This window comes from Thunnus albacares, chromosome 4 (genome assembly GCF_914725855.1).
Source record: "Thunnus albacares chromosome 4, fThuAlb1.1, whole genome shotgun sequence".
NCBI classification, from domain to species: Eukaryota; Metazoa; Chordata; class Actinopteri; order Scombriformes; family Scombridae; genus Thunnus; species Thunnus albacares.
The window spans coordinates 19,260,948-19,281,890 of NC_058109.1; the positions used below are offsets into that span (position 1 = coordinate 19,260,948).

Genomic DNA, 20,943 nt, shown 5'->3' on the forward strand with positions numbered 1-20,943 from the left:
AGCGGCAGACACTGTCACTACGCCCTTCAAGGTCATAGCAGGATACCATTAGTGTGACCCTCATATTAGTCCTGTCTTTGTGCATGTCTGCTTGCAGTCGAACATCCCCCCTCTAAAAAAATTGTATCTGGCTTCACCTGCTTTCACTGGAGTTTAAAGAGGCTACCATTTGCCAGCTTGTCCCTGAAGCTGTGCCATGCTGTTAAAGGGGAAAGTGTTGAGCTCTCTGCCTCACAATCGGATGGTTTTACCTGCTGGCGATCCCCAGCGGGGGGGATCATAGCTTTATGATTCATGAAAATATATAGGAACAGTGTTTGGGAAGAGACTGTGCCTGTTCAAGCTAAACCAGCACTGTCACTGACAGGGCCAGAGCCATTCATCATTTCACTTATTGTCTGTGCTATTAAATACACAGCGTGGATCCTTGTATATATTGGCCTCATACACTGCAGGAATGTGTCCAGCAGAATATGAAAGCTGTACAGTGTGGGCTTTCAGGCCTTTGAGCTCCATACAAAGAGCTGACTCTTTTTTTATCCTCAGCCTTGTCCATCAGCGTTAGCCCTGACTCTGCACCGGATGATATTTATATCTCTCTTGGTAGGGTTAATTAATGAAGTATGCTGGCTAATAAAAGGCAGATGTGCCTTGTTACTATAATTGGCCTTTTCTATCTTGATTTCTAGCGTGTGAGGCGTCCTTATGTAAGTGTGTACTTACAGTGCAATGGTTTGGTCACACCCATCGGGCTTGTTGAGAGGCTGACTGAGGAGCAAATTGTCTCATTAATAATGGAGTAATTTCAGGCCAATCATTACGTCTGTCTTGTGGCAGCCTTATACAATTGCATCAAGTGCCTCAGGCTTCTATTAGCTTGAGTAAATACTGTGTATTATTTATCTTGTGAAAAATAAGATTTGCTTCTTTGTACCACATCTTAGGAGAATAAGAAAACCATTCAGGCATTAGGGTTACTCTTTCATCTGTTTTGTATAGCACAGACTCCACAATGAGTGAAATACCACACATAGCCTGCAGAGCTTTAGTCAAAATAGTCGATGGTCATGGCTAGAGGTATGATTAGCTCAGGACTGTTTTAAGACTCATTTTTAATGTACTATGCGACTGGCACTGTCTGTTATAATGCTGAACTGTCTGATTTAAATTCAGAAGAATTTTTTGTCGTGTGGAAGCTGGACAAGGGCTGCTAGAGGCAAGTGTGTGAGCTAGAGCGTACCATATCTGACTGAGTCATGACCACTGCTGCTCAGCCACCCAGTTAGCCCTCATCAACGCAATCGCCAAAATGGTGGCTGAGTCTCCCATATCACGCTGCTCTGTCTGCGCATGGATTTCATGCCTCAGACATGACATTCTTTACTGTAAACTGCTGCTTGTTACATGTCTGAGCAATAAAAGGAATGAACATATGAACAGAGTGGGAGTGAGTTAACTGTATGCCAGGAATAGTAATGTGATACCTGCTATGCTTAGTTTAGTATGTGTGTATACTGTACTGTACATATGTGTGAACAGAAATGTCTGCATTTTCAATTAGATGTCACTCTTTTGTAGTTGTGCCAACTACTAATGTATGTGCAGAGATTTATACATCACCACCAGTCTGTATACTGTAGCGTGTGGGAGAGGTGAAGTCACAATTACTCATTTGCACGTATGATTCATAGATCCGGTGATGCAGCAGGTGTGCACACTGTTCACAATGAGCATTTAGGCAGCTGAGTTGACATTTAGCTCTGTTCAGTGGGTGGCAAACAAGTTTGCAGCAGTCACATATACTTGATCAACAAAGGTATTGATGTTTTCGGCTATGTCACGACACAGTGAGCTAATGTGGACATAGGAAATATCACTTGAAAAGTCACAGCCATGGATCCTTCCTTTGGCAGCCACCTCCCATCTGAGCACATAAGATGGCTGCTACCTCCTCTAGAGGACCGGAAGGTGAAGAAATGAGAAGTCTCCCCCCCGATTTGATCTGAACAAGATGAGATGAAATGCAGAGAAGCAGGGAAACATTTATAGAGAGCAAGGCTGGTAAGGTTGAGATGAGAGTGGAGGATGAAAGAATGAGATGAGACATGTTAAGGTCTGTTTTACATTAGATCAGAGCAATGCCAACAGTGCAAACACATCCATCTGAACAAGTCGATGCAGAGTCCAATAAAAAAAACTATTTTTCATTTAATCAGAGAAAAAAAAGGTGGACATAAATGCATTTCACGCTTTTCTGCTGCACTTTCACTTTATTCACACAATATATTGAAACATCACCTATTACCTCATCAGTGTTAAGGAGACACTTGATTAAAGAACATTTGTGATATTATTCATTAAGATTCATAATATTTGAAATTGTAAGATTAATGTTTCCTAGAAAGTAGATAATATGCAGGAATGAGGCACTCTGAGAAGAACACGTGTTTTGCCGGGTGTTTGCAGTATTGAACGCCACATATTTAGGATCATTGTCCCTATTGTTCCTCTGCTCCTCATGGTGTAGAGCTCCTAGCGACTCTCTGTCTCGGCTTTAGGATGCCGACAGTGATGTGCTTTCATACAGTCAATAAGGATAAAATACAGCTTGAACCAAATGCTGTTTACCCTGAACATTGCTTTGAATCAACACCCATGTGACAATGGTTTTGTGATTTGAAAGGCCGTAATTTGGTGACATTGCTGCAGATGAGACTAAGCCTTTATATTTATTTGAATGGTTTGAATGGTTTATTGATTGCCTGCACTGGTACACTGACTGTCTGGTTTTCATGCAAAATCACATTGAAATTATACATCTTCACCTCGTCATTACCCAGATGCTGTGTATCACTGAGTATTTAGCATCACTGGAAGAGAAAAATTCAATACTAAATAAGAGGAGCAGCAAGTTGTTTTTCATAGTGCATGTGTCTAAGGGCCTAATGGATGTTAGCTGTGTACGCTGTGTTATAGTGGTTGATATCCCAGTGCAGCAATTAAAAATATTGAAGAAAAAAATGTGGATGTCTTGGTGGCTAATGGGTCTAGGACACAACATAACTGCAAGGTCCCTGAATGAATGTGGCTCGGGGGACTTTTGCACATTATTCCCTTTTCTCTCCTTACATTTCCTGCTTGCCTCTTTACTACAGTATATACAGTACTGTCAATTATAGTAAAGGGAAAAAATGCCCAAAAATAATCTTTAAAAAACAAAAAAAATATACCTTTTGAACAAACTGTATGTACATAAAAAGCACATTGTAAATATTTTTTTTAGAAATAATTTATAGTATTACTATTGTAAGGCAAGGTGGCTTATTTATGTTGCACTTTTCAAACACAGCCAATTCAAAGTGCTTCACACTATATGAAAAAAATCAATATAATAATAAGCAATCGATAAGCAATGAAAAACACACGAAAATCAATCAAATAAACTAAAATCAGATTTTAAAACATAGATAAAATTAAATAAAATACAAATAGACAAAAATATTAATAGACCAGAAATACATGCAGTAGTAAGTTGTATGTTGCTACAAATGCAACAAGGCAAAGAATGTTGTCTGTGTAGCTGCAAAGTTATTGCCATATATTAGTTGACCAAGAGAGAGCATGTATGGGTTGAATAATAGAGACCCAAGAATTGAACCCTGGTGAACTCTACATCATGGTGATCAGCTCAGATTTATGATCACCAATCGCAAAAGCATAGCCTCTTTCTTCGAGATATGATCTGAACCAAATGAGGTCTGTTCATAATAACCTCACCCACTTTTTTCTGTCAAGTGTTTTTTGGTCAACAGTATTAAAGGCTGCACTAATATCAAGCATTATCAAAACTGATGTTTTAGTTGAATTACTATTCAGACTTTAACACCTTTATTAGTGCTGTGAATAGTAGGATTCATCATCATCAATATTGTTAGTGCCATCTTTTAAAGACTTAGTTATGTAAATGCTGAAATGAAAAACTATGTGTGTCCATGTGTGTGTGTGTGAACTGAATATTACTCACTGTGACACTCTGACACCCAGTAAATTAAAGGAAGCCTAAAGATAGGCGCCAGCTTTATCAAACTGAATAATGATCTGAAGTATTGCAGTTGCTTCTACTATCTGCTCTGGCACATCATATATTCTTCAAATGATAAACCGGTATATAAATAAAAGATATTATAAATGACCTTATGCACACTTGGTGAGCACTTAAAAGTACCATAAAGAAAATATCATTCAGTATTCAGTGTTACGTAACTCTTGTGTGCTTTCCTGAATGTCTCAGATTTCTGCATTCACGTCGTTCTCTAACTTTCTTTTAGCTGAGGGGAGATGAAGAAATGCAACATTTTCTGGCATGGCTGTGGGTGTAATTGTATATTGTCAGCCATCACGACATACAACATAGAGAATTAGTGAGCAGTAGGCTGCTCTGACTAAGCGCTTTGGAGCTGTCCATCTGTCTAATGCAAACACCCACTCTTACTAACACACACTCACATGTACAGTATACCACACATGCCTGTGCCACCTGCTAGAAGAGCTGAATGTTGACAGCTTTGATTATCAATCTGGGTACAGAGTAGCAGATTTATTGTGTTAACAGTGTTAATGTCTGATTACACAACACATTTTTAGTCATGGTTTGTCTGTTGGTCCATCACTTTAGTTTAGACTGAAATATCTCAACAACTATCAGATGGATTTCTATGAAATTTTGTAAAGATGATTATTGTCCTGAGACGATGTATCCCAAAGACTTAAGTGATCCCCTGACATCTAATCTAACTATTGACTGGATTCTCATGAAATTTGGAACAGACACTAATACAGGATAAAATAACAAGTTTTATGATCATCTACAATAGCGTCATCATCAAGTCAAAATTGTAATTTGTCCAAATACTTGAAAAACTAAGGAAATTTCCCACCTGTCTCAGTTGTACTTTGTGTTTATTGCTAATCAGCAAATATTAGCATGCTAACATGCTAAAGTAAGATGCCGCAAGCATGCCTGTAGACTCATAGTCTATAATTTTTACCATGTGACAAAACAAACATTGTGAAAAATCAAACCTGCAGTGTGCTGCTGTACGCATTATTAATCTGCATTTAAGTAGACACAGCTTTTGGTATTTTTAAGCTTTTTATCATTGTTGGAGGGTGGCAGAATACTTCTCCTTCTTGTCTTGTCTATTGTAACTCTCAGAAGGATTTTGTTTTTCTGCACAAAAGGATTTATGACAGCCAGTTACCCCTGGCTGCCCCAGGTGTCAGTTAGGGAGGAAGTACTGTAGCTCAACATCTCCCTCCTTCTGTAAAAACCCCTGGAAGCTCATTTTCAGGATATGCAGTGAAAGAGAAGCCTTCTCTTGGGGCAGGGTGACCGCAATGCCAATATCCGCTGAGTCATGACTGACTCACAGGAACTAGTACAGTTCTGCTATTGATGGGTGGGGTGGGGTGGGGTGGGGCGGCGTGGGGGTTAAGCAGCAAAGGCCATATAGTCATTTAACTCAGAGTGCAATTATGCAAATGGAATCATTGGACTGTCTCCTGCAGTTTAGTTCCAAGACGGCAGGTTATTGATCAGGGCAGAGAGAGGGAGTAATGAGAGGAAGGGAGAGGGGGCAGTATCAGGTGAGATGGCTGAGAAGGAAGATCTGAGGAGAGAGAAATGGGGTGAAAAAAAGGTTTTGGTTTAACTGATTGAATATTGCTCTCTGCCATATTAATTTGATTTTGTGTAAGTAAGGAGTAGCAGCCAATATTTGCTTTTTTTTTCTCTCTACATGGTTATAACTCATAAAGGAAACCACTTTTTTCCCCACAATATTCTAGCAATATTGAACAAACATTTTTATGATTAAGAAGGAACGTTGGAAAGGATTTTCTGTACATTGTGGAAAATAATTATTTAGTGAAGAATTATTCCACATGTATGAGTGAGATCCTTGTTGGATTGAAATGTTATTTGTTTGTCCATAAAATGTTCTAGTTGCAAGTTTGAGGACAGTGTGTGGATCCTTTCTTTAATGTAAAATTTGGTTGCATTTCAAGTGCTGACAGTAGGGATGTGAGTAGTTGACATCCTGTGTATGTAAATGAATGAACTACACTCAGTGTGAAATAGAAAATTAGAGAAACACAAAGTGGTTTCTGTTGCTGGACCAAATGGCACTGACTCGCACAAGGGGAGTGTGACCACCACTGTTGAAGATGGCAGCAGTCCTGCAGTCAGCAGAAAGTGCATCAGCTCCTTCTGCTAATAGAAACACTGCCCCCTGATGGTCGGAAGAGCAAATGCTCCACTGTTCTGTACTGAGGAAGTGGAGGGAAGGAAACGTGGATTTAGTTGTCTGCTTTGGTATTTGTCTTTTAATTATGTTTCATGAGCCTCCAAACATCAATCAATATATTGCTTTTTACTATGCTGTCTTAATAGTGTCAATAAATTAAAGCTGCAACTAATTATTATTTTCAATATCAATTATTCTGGTCTGTAAATACCCATTGCAGTGTCCTAAAACCCAAAGTGGCATCTCATAAATCAAAGAAAAGCAGCACATATTCATTTTTGAGAAGCTGCAACCAGAGAATGTTTTGAATTTTTGTTTGAAAAGTTACTTAAATGATTAATCAGTTACAAAAACAGTTGCTGTTCATTTTCTGTCGATCCATTAATTAGTTAATCAACAAATTATTTCAGCTTCACAATATAACATTTTTTTCAGCTCCACAATATGACATAAATTAATTTAACATCACTACAGCAACATTAATACTGTACCTCATCTCATCACATCATTATCTGATCACTACTACTGCTACTAATATTATTTATACTACTACTATTACTATCAGTGTTACTACTGATGCTGCTACCACTACTACTAATACTAATATTAGACCATCTAATCTAATATCCGTTCATGTAATATCATGGTGGTTGATTGGAGCCATTTTTGAAACCATTTCAAACCTTGACTTCATCTCTTTCCAGAAAGGTCATCTCAGTAATGTCATATTTTGTCTGTAGGAATTTTGTGAATATGATGTACTGACTGAGGGCTGAAAGTGGATAAACTGACAGCGGGGCAGACTGACGAGTGGCTGTCATTTTAAACTCTGGCTGGTTTGTGTTGATCATCCGTCTCTGTTGCATCATGCTCCGATGCTCTGTTTTTACCATACATTTGTTTTTCTGTTCATTCTGCCCATGCTCTGCAGCTGCTGGACGCCAGGAGAACCAAGGTTTGTCCCTATGTTTGCACCACTTGTTGCGTGCACAACATAGAGTCACCTTTCAGTGTGGCGTGTATTTTCAGACACCTGGCAAACCCTTTGCACCATACAACCTCCTCTCTCCTATGAATCTCCCATGAAAGTGAAATATTTCCAGCAGTTCAGCCTGCCTCCTTGTCCTGTGAACCCTCATATTTCTATTTTTATATTTATATGTTCCCCTATAGACACTTTAAAGTTACAGAGAGTGATTACTTTGTCTAAATATGTCACTGCAAATGTGTCTGGTGTTCCATCCCCCTCTAGTACCACAAACCCTACAACCTCAGACTGCCTGTAAATGGTATTAATTTCAGTTTAAGAATCTGTTTCCACCCCAATAAACCTTGATTGGGCCATTTCCTGGACATGAATTGATCTTAGTTGTTCTCTGGAGATATCAGATGGAAGAAAATATTAATAGGTAAGACAAAGCCTGAGTCAATTTGTGACAGAAACTCAGCCATAACATTGATCCCCTAAACCCAGAACCAGCGCACCTATACACATTACAACATACAGTATAAAGCACACAGTGGTTAAACGTAACAAAGTACATTTACTCTAGTACTGTACTTAAGTACTTGTACTTTACTTAAGTATTTCCACTTCTACTCCACTACATTTCAGTGGTAAATATTGTACTTTTTTCACCACACAATTTATTTTCACAGCTATATTTATAAGCTACTTTTCTGATCAGTATTTCATACATAAAACACCTGATCTTCATAATTTTGCTGCCAATACTTCTGTACTTTTACTTAAGTAAGATTTGAATGCAATTTCATTGTAAAAGAGTATTTTTTTAATTGCGGTGTTGCTACTTTTACTAAATAAGAGATCACAATTCTTCTTCCACCACACGCAGACGCACACAAACAGAACAGAACTTTATGGCCTCTCTAAAAAGTATGGATACTGTAGGTTCTGTTGTAGTGTCTGTCCATGTCTTTTAAATAATCATAAGCACACAGTATTTCTCTATATTGTACTTGATTAACTTGCAGACCACTTTTCCTTGTAACTGGAAGCCACCTCTGAGGTTTGAAATCCAATATTTGTATCTGTTCCTCTAAGGCTGAGTGTCAGAGAGCGCTGGAGGAAAGCATCAGGGTGGTCGTCTGCTTTAATTAGCAAGTTAATAACCTTCATTAATTCTGCTCATGTCTATAAAAACAGAGCAACCTTTCACAGCACACTAATAAATTAAGCTGTTTGACAGGTTCGTATAAATATTCTCTGGTTACTGTGATTCCAAATGACTCCAACTCAACTCCTGTTTCAGAATACAGTTGTTGTTTTTTTACCAGAATGAACAAAAAAAAAAAATCTTCCACACTTTCTTTTGACATCAGTTATTAACAGTGTATTTGCTTCTAAAGATATCTAAAGGTAAGTCACTTATCCCATATGTTTGACCTACTGCGAGTGCTACACTGTTAAAGCATTCTCCACAGAACCGTGTGCACAACATTTCAGAAGTTTGTATTTATGTGTGGTTACCCTTACGTGTATTGTTATCCTGAAAAACTTTGCATTGTGTGGTTATTCCAAAACTAAATTTCAACAATTCCTGAGTCTCTGTGTGTGTATGTGTGTGTGTTTGTGTGTATGTGTATGTGTCTGAATTTCATCAGCATCTCCAGATGACCATCCAGGCTCTGCAGGATGAGCTGCGCACACAACGAGACCTCAACCACCTGCTGCAGCAGGAGAGCGGCAACCGCTCTGGTTCGGAGCACTTCACCACCATCGAGCTGACAGAGGAGAACTTCCGTCGACTGCAGGCCGAACATGACAGGCAGGCCAAGGAGCTTTTCTTGTTGAGAAAAACCCTGGAGGAGATGGAGCTGAGAATCGAGACCCAGAAACAGACATTGGGTGCTAGAGATGAGTCCATTAAGAAGCTGCTGGAGATGCTGCAGAGTAAAGGGCTGCCCCCAGGGCCTGGCAGGGTGTCTGAGGAGGAGGAGCAGGAGAGAAACAGGCGCATTGCTGAGGCAGAGGCCCAGCTCGGACACCTGGAGGTCATTCTGGATCAGAAGGAGAAGGAAAACATCCATCTGCGAGAGGTATACTGTAACCAGGGTTAATATTAATATTCTGGATTCACTGTTAGAGTTAAAACTGTTTTTTTATCTTGTCGTCACTAGAGGGCAGTAGTGAATTTCATAATCAATATACTCTGGTCTGCTGCTTAAAGTTTGACACATGCAATGTTAATGAAAAATATCTGAGTTGTAGGAAAGATAAACTTTTTAGTGCAGAAAAACTTTGGGGGGGGGGGGGGGGGTTTAGATTGTTTTTGGTTTGTTTTTTTCTGTAGTCTGTTTTGGTCTAAAAATAGAAAATAAAACACATATTATTGTATTTGGTCCACATAATGTTGTGTCTTTTCTGTAAGGAACTGCACAGGAGAAATCAGCTGCATCAGGATCCAAGCAAAACCAAGGCCCTGCAGACTATCATAGAGATGAAAGTAAGAACTTGACTCATAATATACAGCCTGATTGTATCCTCATGCATCATCCAACACCAGATACAACATCTTCAAATGAATATTCTTCTTAAGTTATTAACATGGAGTGATTTTATTATCTAGCTATTATAATATTCATGTTGAAATTCATGTGAAACTATGACTGGAGCCTGTAGATAGACAAACAATGGTGGAAAATGTGTGTAAAAGCATGTTTTCACATGTTGATTATCTTGCGAGGCAGCTGGATTTACGAGATCACGTGAGAACCCATCTCGTCAGGCTTCAAGTTATGTGCTTGTGTCTGAACCACCTCGCAAATCAAGCTGCCTCGCAAGGTAAGACAGTGATAGACAGATGATTCATCCAATCACCTGCCAAGTATTTTTTTGAAAGTGCCTGCCCTTTTCCAAACAGTTTCCATTGACGACTTCTCAGATGGTTCTATGTAAGAAACCATCTGATGTGTCAGGTTAAGGTGTTGAAAGACAGATGTTAAAGAATGATGGATCGGAGTCACTGACATTTACAGGCCTTGTGTTATTTTGACTGCTGCTCATCTAAACTGAGGCTTACGCTGATGTGTACTCTACTAAATCTATTGTTGTTATTGTGATACTCTGCAGCTGAGTCAATAGTCAACACACTGACACATCTCTCTACCTCTCTGTCTCTTGCACAGACATGCAGACACGCTGTGTATCTGCTCACAAAGCAGTTGTGTAAACATCAACAAGAATCAATAGTACTGCTCAACATTTCAGCTATTGTTGCTTGCTGAAGAGGCAGCCAAACTGTAACACACTGATTTCATGACAAGTAATTATATATTTAATCTCAATAACTCACTTTTGTGCAGATGTGCATTGTTTAAACCTGCAGAGCTTCATTTTATTTCTTATTCACAGTTTGTAAAAACACTGATTATGCCAGATTGATTTACAGAGAAATGTGTATCAAATGACGCACAAGATGTCTAGAATTTTATATATGATGTAGTCTGTGCATTGCTTTAAAATGGCATCTTGGAGTTGAATAATTCAGTTAAAAGTTAATAGCGAAATAGTTTCAGTGAAGCACTGGAACAAGCAAATAAAAAATATGTTTGTAACGTTTTATGTAGCTTTGAAGCTTCAGGGGGGAATTAAAGGGACATTTCAATATTGGGGCAAACATACATAATACATTAGAAATTATTTAAGAAGATAGACTTGCAATTTTAGAGACCCCACCCAACACCATCAAATGAGCTCAATTCAAATTAACTTCAGCATTTTTCATTTTACAAGCATCCATATTCCATTTTTTAAGACCAATGCAGCTGTATATTACAGATGTGTAAAATGCAAATATTTCTGAGGGTAAAAAATGTCTGTTTAGATGAACACTTGTTGTATGGCAGCTGGATCTGGCAGTAAAGAAATCAGGGCCATCCAGCAACTGAACCGCTGTAGACACCACCAGCCTCACTGCAGAGGCCTGACATCACTTCCTCAAAATAAATCATGACATCATTGCTGAACTGACACAGCCCCTCTCACTCGGCGCTGTGCAGGCCCCAGTCTCCCCCCCTCCCCCCGACGCGGTCACGTGACATCTGGACTCTGGGATCCTGTCAATTTGCATACAGAGAGCGAGGGAAGACCCGCCTCCTCTTGTGCTGTGCAGGAAGACCCTGCATCTCTCCTCTCTTCTCTCTCCCGGCTGCTCCTCTTGTGCTGTGTTGATGCTGATGGAGGCACGAATAATCCTCCCTCCCTTTCCTCCCCTACATCCCTACCGCCCTCTCCTCCTCACTCACCAGAGACAGTGCACAGCGTATAGCCTGCCTGCTGCTACCATGGAAACAGGTGTGGTTGTTTATGACAGTGAGAGGCCAGTATGCAGGAAGATAGAGCGAAAGAGAGACACACAGAGGCAGGGAAAGAGAGATAAAGAGCAAGATTTATTGACCAAGTCGATGTACCAGTGATTACATGTGGATGGAATAAAATCTCTCTCTTTTGAAGGTACGATGTCTTGTATCTATTGCAGATAATGTTAGTTCATTGATGTTCGTCTGGTAACATGGAGACAGAGGTGAGATGCAAAGGCAGGGCGAAGTGCATGTACATGTGCAGTGCTCATGCATTAACGTTAACCTCACCAGATCCATCTTGGGCAGCCCATCATTCCTCATTACAATACATTACCCATGTTCCTCTGCAGTGGGCTAAGACTGACCCTGCTAACGTCCAGAAGTTCATAAGTTCAGAGCCACTAGGAGGAACGAAGGAGAGACACAAAAAAGAGAGAAAGACAGGAAGGAACAAGGTTGCTCTATGCTCTGCTGGAGAGGGAGATGGACCATGGCTAATCTTAAAGACGTTGTATTATTTATTTAAAAAGCCGTGAAGCTAAAGCTGCACTCACAGTCGCAGTCCTGACACTGGATTCTGCATTGATCTGCAAGCAACTACGGCAAAAGCTACGGCTTGTTACTTTTTTCTTCCTTTTACTCTACACGTTTCTCTCCGGTCCTGGCTGATCTCTCCGTGCTGGATGTGTGCTCAATATTTCCCAATGGTGATTAATCCTCTGAGCTGCTGCAAGGAGCTGGGTAGAAAGCTTCTGATTTCACCGACAGATACTGCAGTTGCTCTCAGCCACACCAAAGAGCTTCTTCCAGTCTCTCTTTATCTCGTTATATCTCTCTCTGTTTCTTTTTTTTTCTCACTCTCTCTGTCTTTATAGTCTTTTTAAATCTCTTCTGTCTCTCCTGGAGTCTGTCTCTAGTTCAGGTTTATTTGCAACATGCAACTTGTGGACATGCCAGTCTGGGTTTTGAGGTGTGTCTCCTCTGCATGTTTGTGTGCAGGACACCAAAATTGCCTCTCTGGAGCGCAACATTCGAGATCTGGAGGATGAGATCCAAATGCTCAAGGCAAACGGTTTACTGAACACAGAGGACCGAGAGGAGGAGATCAAACAGATGGAGGTCTACAAGAACCACTCTAAGTTTATGAAGACCAAGGTAGATACCATCTCCATTATGCATGCACTTGTAGAAATATAGATCCTGTGAAACTGTGGCCAAAAAAACAAACACAACTGAGTTGTTTGGAGTAAAGGCAGACCTGTGCTGAGAGGATAATACCGAATAAAGCTGATGTGTCGCTTAAATTAGCTGCTTTAGCATTTAGTGTCATCAGCAAAGTGTCTTGCTGGCAATTATCTGAGAGATGCTTGTCTGCTGTGTTTTTTAGAGGAGCACATTCTCAAGAATACCAAAAAAAATCAGCAAATGCATTTTATGCGCGTTTTAAAGTACTTAACTTTTCTCACTTAATTACATATAAAAGCTAATTACTTTAGCATTCCTGCTGCCAACAGTCAAGTGTGAGGTACATTATGTTAGAGTGGAGTGTTTGCCTTCATAAAATGTCAGGGACCGCTTAGTTTTCAACAAGCCGAATTCACCTGCTGCAGATTTCAGAACAGTCAGTGCCCGCACTCCATGACGACATAACTTGTTTTCGGTAGCTGTTACAGCTTCACTGTCAACCCTCCAGCATATGTAGCTACATTAAATCTGTCATTGTGTCGAGGTGTATGCGTCTCTCTCTGGGGCTCAAATCTCTCTCTGGAGCTTTGACTCTGTGTTTACATAGTGCTGCTCATATTAGTCGACCAGACGCAGACCAGCCACAGTTTTGTTATTCTATTTTTAGACCTCTTTTCATCAATCATGAATAGAGATGATGTATAATATATGATGAATGCAGGGGAGTCAGTCCCAAATGCATTTTTAATGAGAGAAAAGCGTGTTGATGAAAATAGTGCAAAAGCTGCACTGACTAGCTCACTGTTCAGTTGAAAGAGATTTCACACACAGACACACACAGGCATACAGTGATGGTAGAACTATACTGCTCATTAAATGAGTCGGACGTCTCATCCGTTTCACGTGTCTGCAGATTGACCAGCTGAAGCAGGAGTTGTCAAAGAAGGAGTCGGAGCTGCTGGCTCTGCAGACAAAACTAGAGACCCTCAACAACCAGAACTCAGACTGCAAACAGCATATCGAGGTGCTGAAAGAGTCTCTCACTGCCAAGGAGCAACGTGCTGCCATCCTGCAAACAGAGGTAATGAAAAGCCCTTAACTAGTGGATACCTACACAGTAAATCAACCTAACAATACACTGCTTCTCAAACATTTTCATCCTCCTTGCAAAACTGAGCAATTAATAGGCTTGCCCTAGGCCTGAGGCTTATTACCGCAAATCATCTCAGCACTTTATTTGCTTTGGGACTTCACACTAACTGAACTGTTACTCAGTTCAGCACCAAAGAAACAGTAATGCGCAGTATCACAGGACATCTGATAAATATCAAAAACATCAAAAGCTTTCTTCTAATACTGTAAATAAATAACTGTGGCAGAATTATGGTTACGTATTACTGTAATGCACAAACTGTAGATCACCACCACATTGATAAATACTCGCTCAGCAACTGTGGGTTTTTTGTTTTTTTTTGCATTGCATGAGGATTAAGTTAAGACGAATAAAAACTCAAAAGCACTTGAATATGAATATGAATGAATAGTGTTTTCTTGCAGAAATTTTTCAAATAAGCCACTTTTCTGGTATCCATAGCAGTTTTTGCTAATTTTGTTGTGTTTAATAACTCCTATAGAGCTTGTTGCTAAATTACAGTGACATTAAATAGGCTGACTATGTGGATTTCCTCTAAGGTGTTTTTGCTGTCATGCTTCAGGTGGATGCTCTACGTCTGCGTCTAGAGGAGAAAGAGTCCTTCCTTAACAAGAAAACCAAGCAGCTGCAGGACCTGACGGAGGAGAAGGGCACTCTTGCTGGAGAAATCAGGGACATGAAGGACATGTTAGAGGTCAAAGAAAGGAAGATCAATGTCCTGCAGAAAAAGGTAAGAATCAGAGTTGAAGAAAACCTGGCCATTCAAAGGGCGTATGAAGGAAGGGAAGGAGATTTTAAGAGGAAAATGTCTGAACCATTCACAGACTACTAGTATTATATATACACCAAACTGGGTTGAGTTAGTGAAGGTCTTTGTAGGTGTACTCCAGCTGTAGTATGAGAACGATGAGGGGAACGAGATGTTCTGTCAGATTCTTGTGTTCTGGACTAAACCAGTCGCTCTCTGAAAATACAAAGCAGAGTGGTTACTCTCTCCATTAAGAGTGAGAGAGTCTCTGTTGCTCTCAAGGGGAAAGTTTCCATAGAAAGACAAGCAAGAGGATATTTCTGCCTCACTGGCTCTAGTGTGTGTGTGCTATAAATACTCGTACAGTGCTACTCCCTCTCTTACCCTGACCTGCTCACCCATTCCCTTTGCTTTTTTCTCCTCTTGTGTTCTGTCACACCTCCTCTCCCTCATCTATCCACTTTCATCTCTCTCTGTGTAATCTCCCTTGATTTAAAAATATGTAATAATATGTTTCCCCTTCATGTGTTTTTTTTTGTTTGTTTGGCTTTGTCTCTCTGTTGTGTCAATCTTATGCTGAACATACACTAAATTAGATCACTGCACACATTATACTATCTCTAAATAATTAGTTCTTGTTTCTTTTGAAATGTATTTATATTCCATCATACTCTTTACTCTGCTTCTCCAACCTCTTAATAGTCAAACAGCTTTTAATGCATTTCTTCCTGCAGAAGCAGTGAAAAATGCTTCTTTATAAATCCCAGGCACATTTCAAACTATGAAAATGACGTTGTCTGTAGCGAGTATTAATCTTCAAAGACTTTTGTAATCTCCAAGCTTTGCTATTACACCAACTTTAAATGCCGCTATGGTTTTTGATATCATGCTAGTTACCTCTGTTTTTCTGCTTTTTCTCTCCCCTGTGCCTCCACCATCCACCCGCTCTCCTCCTCGCACGCAGATTGAGAACCTGCAGGAGCAGCTGCGGGACAAAGACAAGCAGCTGGGGAACCTGAAAGACAGGGTCAAGTCTCTGCAGACCGACTCCAGTAACACAGACACTGCCCTGGCCACGCTGGAGGAGGCGCTGTCGGAGAAGGTACAGGACTGCAGCACACTGAAGAGAGGGATGTAGACAGCTGCTGCAGGATTTGATCAGTTTTCCTCATTGGGAGTCAAATTAGGGGCGAGCATAGCTTTCTGCCCCACTGACACTAATTAGGTTCACGGCCTATATTTATCAAACTTTTAAATAATAATAAAAAAAAAATTCACTTTAGCTCTTACTTGCAAATGTAAGAATAAAAGCTATTTATCACATTTCTTGTGGCTAAAAAATACTCTTGAATTTAAGAGAGCTCAGGAGGTCTCTTAAGTTGGTTGAGAGGAGATCCTACATCCTAGGTGAGCATGTACCGTCTCAGAAATGTTTTGGAGGAGTTTTACAAAATATCACTGGTCATCATAAATAATTCATAAGCTAAAGAAAAAGGTAAAAAACATGAATATGGTAGTTTTAACCTATTTTTGCATTTGATGTGATTATTTTGTTTCCTGCTCCAGTTTGGTTTTCATTTTTTTCCATCTCAGTCAACTTTCTATTATTTCATCTCTATTTATATATTTGAAATGTATTAGATTGTTTACTCTTAGACTTCACTGTAGTTACCAGTAAGATGCTTGAAAATGTGCGTTATAGCTCAAACTCGGCAAAGAACTTTTTCACTCCTAAACTTGTAATTCTTGTAGGTTTGATAAATATGGGCCCTGATTATTCTGACATTCAAGACACTTTTAACTCTCTTTTTGTGTGTGTGTTTTTATTAGGAGAGGATTATAGAACGTTTAAAGGACCAAAGGGAGAGAGAAGACAGAGAACGTCTGGAAGAAGTGGAGTCCTATAAGAAGGAGAACAAGGATCTCAAGGAGAAGGTCAACAGCCTGCAGATAGAATTAACAGAGAAAGAGGTCAGTGAGTGCGCATGGACCAAAGAGATTTTTTTGTGTACGTGTAAGGGTGGAGGGGTGTGTCCACATGACTACATATTGTACACATGTTGTTCCTTTATGTTTCTCTACTCTGCTGTACTGAGCATGCTCAGCACCTCTTTGTATGCACTGTACAGCATATAGTGTATCTGTTTCTTTCAGTAGGTCTCTTTATGACATTTAAGCTGCTGTGTGTGGCACTGTTTGTCTGGATAGACTTCCTGGCACTGTGTTTGGCTCGCCTGCTTTGAACATGTGCTGAAAGTCTGTGCTGTCTGTCCACCTGCAGTCCAGTCTCATTGATCTCAAGGAGCATGCTTCATCCCTGGCATCTTCTGGCCTCAAGAAGGATTCAAAGCTCAAGTCACTGGAGATTGCCATCGAGCAGAAAAAAGAGGAGTGTAGTAAGTTGGAGACGCAGTTGCAAAAGGTGGGTGTGCGTGTCACAGTGCAGAATCACTCATATAAGCCCCATCCAATGTGCAGCTTTGATTTAGATTTTATGAAACAGGTCTTTACTAATTTTGAACTCAATTTAATATTTAGATGTACAATAGTAAGTGTCAGCTGTAACAAAGTTGAGCAGGTACAGTTCAGAAAGATATTTTTAACATAAATAATTCACAAGATTATTTACAACAATCAGCTGAAGTAATAATGGAGGATTTCTGTAGTTTCTACACTTTTTGTCATACTGGACTTCCTTTTTATGAACAGTTTTGTTGCGGTTACTCTAGGACAAATCTGAAGTCTTAACACAGGGCAAAAAAAAAAAGTTCAGCCAAAGCTAACAGGATGCTGCAGTAGTCTATCACAAATACATATTAATACAAATTCTAAGTCGTTGGAAAAAATTTGCCACCACAAGGTCCATGTCGCTGTTCTGGAGCATTCGACTGTATCACACAATCTACATCTAAATAATCCTAACCCTACACTGGGCAATCCATCTGCTAAGGAATATCATATGATATAATCAAAAGCTCCAGAACAGCGAGAGTGTTTTAGATAAACTGGACGTACACAGATGATGAATTTCCACAGATGATTTCAAGAAGTTCAGGATAAAAATGGCCAGTTTTCAGAGGTCAAAATCACTGAAATTTTTCCAACTAACCAGTTGAATTTTCTCCAATAAAGGCTCAGCTTTGGCTTAACTGTGGAGAGCTTTTCTGCTCTGAATGAGGTCTATAGAGTTGTTCCTCATCAACTGCACTGAACAGTAGATAAAAAGTCAGAGCTGCGTGTCCACTGTGAAGAATTAGCTCGTTGTGAGTCCAGGGACCACTTGAATGGAGACTACTAAGTAGTTACAGACCTCAAAAAATGTGAATTATCCCTTTTATTCTTACACTAAAAAGAGTCTGGTACTGTTTTTTTTATTGTTAAATAATGGTTGAGTGTGTTTTCCCCGCTCATATATTCCTACTTCTCAGTCCTTGTACTTGTCCTTGTGTTATTTTCATGGAGGTTAAAACTGAAGAATTCTGAATGACTAATAACAACTTCCTCAGCAGAAAACACTCTGTGCCATTGAACAGATATAACAAATACACCGAGGTGAAAACCTGTAATCCTTCATTAAGCTAATTCCTTGTTTGAAAAAAGCAAGAGTTCTGTTAATATCACTGTAATCCGAACTGAACCAGGAACTTGAAGCTGCCTTATATAAAAGACAGTTAATTAGGATAATGGCTACCATCACGCTTCCTCTCCTGTAACAGGCTGCACTGCTTTGTTAGACCACTGCAGGGGAAGCAGGCAGTCCATTAAATACTCCTTCTGCCTCCTCCTTCTCCATAATCCACAGACTATCCCCGTGTCTGTCCCTCTGCATTTGTCTGTGTTTTGTCACCGTTAACCTGTAACAACATGTGCTGTACTGAGACTATGTTACTGCTCTGTCAAACATGCATTGTAACATGTCTGATCCTGCTGTTCTGTCCTCTGACTCAAACTAAATCCTAACGGTTTACTCTCCTGGGTTTCCAACCCTCCTCCCCCACCCCCCACCTCCTCCTCCTCCTCCTCCTCCTCCTCCTCCTCCTCCACCACTCCCCTCCTCAACCCCTCTGTTTGCAATGTAGCAAGCTGAGCAGCTTTTCAGTCAGATGAACAATCCTGTAAGTTCCTCTCTCAAGCTCTCTGAGGCACATATTGAAAGCATGAGGACACTGATAACTCTTTGACCTATGCTATACTGTACTGATATAATGAGCTTTATACTGCATTCAGTGCAATGTGCTCGTTCTGTTTGTGTTTGTGACACCAGTGGTGAAACTGGTGCTACATATACAGTATTTAAAGTTTACTGTATCAGTTGGAATTTTTAAATATGCTCAATGTCTTTTTATTAATAACAATTTGTTGAGGCTGTATAGTTGGTTCATCTTTCATAAGTTTGTTAAACTACAGTATGATATAATGGGTGATCCACATCTGAGAAAAAGAGACTCTGCACACTTTAGTGTTCTGAAAAAATTTTGGTCAGTAGGCCTTTTTTAGAACAAATATTTGACAACTGGAAATCCTTATATCCTTACAGAGCATATACATGATTTGTCATGCAAGAATACATGGGAAATGCAGTTTAAAATGGTAGTATCTAAGGTCCAAATATGTAGGAAAATCCACAAATACAATACATCACTAAAACTGATGATAGATCAATATAAAAAGCAATCAGGAAAACAAAATAATGGAAATACATACAAAAGCCATCATAAAGTGGAACTCCTACAACCTTCAGATGCATCGATAAATTCCATCTATAGCATAATGCTTATGTGAAAATCCACATTTTAACCCACAGGGCTTAATTTATGTCCAGTAAAATTCTCTTTGACAAAGTCTTTTTCTTCCATATTCATTAGTAGATATAAAATGATTTTAAATATATTCTACATTCTAATCATTGAGAATAATCTCCTACAAGGTCAACCCTAACCTCGCTCCTCATGCTTAAAATATGAAGCTGGTAGCTGACAGATTGACTCCATTCTTTCGACTGACAATTGCAAAGACTGTGCAGCTTCATTGGGTTTGCATGATATAGTCCGACCTTGTTGCATGTTGTCACTGTCGGTGTTGCCACGCTTCTCTTCTGTCTCCGTGTGGTGTGGTTAGCTGAGGTATCAGCCGTGGTTGGAGATCACTGCAGTGTTTTGGTGGATGCTCTTCCTTGGCTCTGTATAACTCTTGCACTTTTGCGACCTGTGTTGACATGTGTGGCTGTATATTGTCTTGAGGGTGATGTGTACCGCTGATGTAATTCATGGAGAGTTACAAACTGTTGCAGTAATGGCGAGATGAGTCCATATTGACCAAGCTGTTTAGCACTCTGATTATTTTGTGACAGATAACCACTGATACAGAATCATGTTTTAGCATCTTATGGCCACTGATGTGTTACTATTTTTTTCTTATTAAAGTGCCTTATAAACACTAGACACAAAAACAGACATACACAGTACACTGTATTCTGCATACTGACTAAGTGGGCAAAGTGACTGGGAGTCTCTGAGGGCCGTTAAATGGAGCTAAATAATAGCTCTGTTAAACCTAATGAGCCAGCACCAGTAATGATGCCCTTGTCCACGGTATTTTAAGTCAAGTCGAGTCAATTTTATTTGTATAGCCCAATATCACAAATCACAAATTTGCCTCAGGGGGCTTTACAATCTGTACAGCAATACAACATCCCCCGTCCTTAGACCCTCAATTTGAATAAAGAAAAACTCCCTAAAAAAACCCTTTAACAGGGAAAATTTCACTCCGCTTTATTCATTTTTAAAAAGGGGGAGAGAGCAAGGGGAGTAGTTAACATAAGACACTGATAGACTGCAATGTACTGTATGTATCTCTCTTTCATGGGCAGTAAAACACTCTGTGCTGCACTGCATGTTTATGTTGACATCACAATGTTAACTGAGTGTATCTCCGGGTGTGTGCACCTGTGCATGTCTGCGTGTGTTTGTTTGTGTGTGTTTTTTACCCTGGCGTGTGGATGCAGAAGGCCCACGAAGTGGAGCAGCAGTCGGGCTCCAGGGGGAACCCGGAGTACGTGGACCGAGTGAAGCTGCTCGAGAAGGAGGTGAACTACTACAAGGACGAAGCCAACAAGGCTCAGACGGAGGTGGAGAGACTCCTGGACATCCTGCGAGAGGTGGAGACCGAAAAGAATGACAAAGACAAGAAGATTGCTGAGTTGGAAAGGTAACTAACTCTGACTGTGC

At 40.0% G+C, this 20,943-nt stretch overlaps 1 protein-coding gene across 1 annotated transcript in view; it reads left to right on the forward strand.

Annotated features, from left to right (window-relative positions):
* Positions 1–20,943, forward strand: part of erc2 (ELKS/RAB6-interacting/CAST family member 2) — a 42,704-nt gene that overhangs the window by 7,628 nt on the left and 14,133 nt on the right. The window contains 9 exon segments of the mRNA XM_044347848.1: positions 8,931–9,365; positions 9,698–9,772; positions 12,630–12,785; positions 13,729–13,896; positions 14,531–14,698; positions 15,681–15,818; positions 16,547–16,687; positions 16,998–17,138; positions 20,721–20,923. Coding sequence (XP_044203783.1) covers positions 8,931–9,365; positions 9,698–9,772; positions 12,630–12,785; positions 13,729–13,896; positions 14,531–14,698; positions 15,681–15,818; positions 16,547–16,687; positions 16,998–17,138; positions 20,721–20,923 — 1,625 coding nt within the window.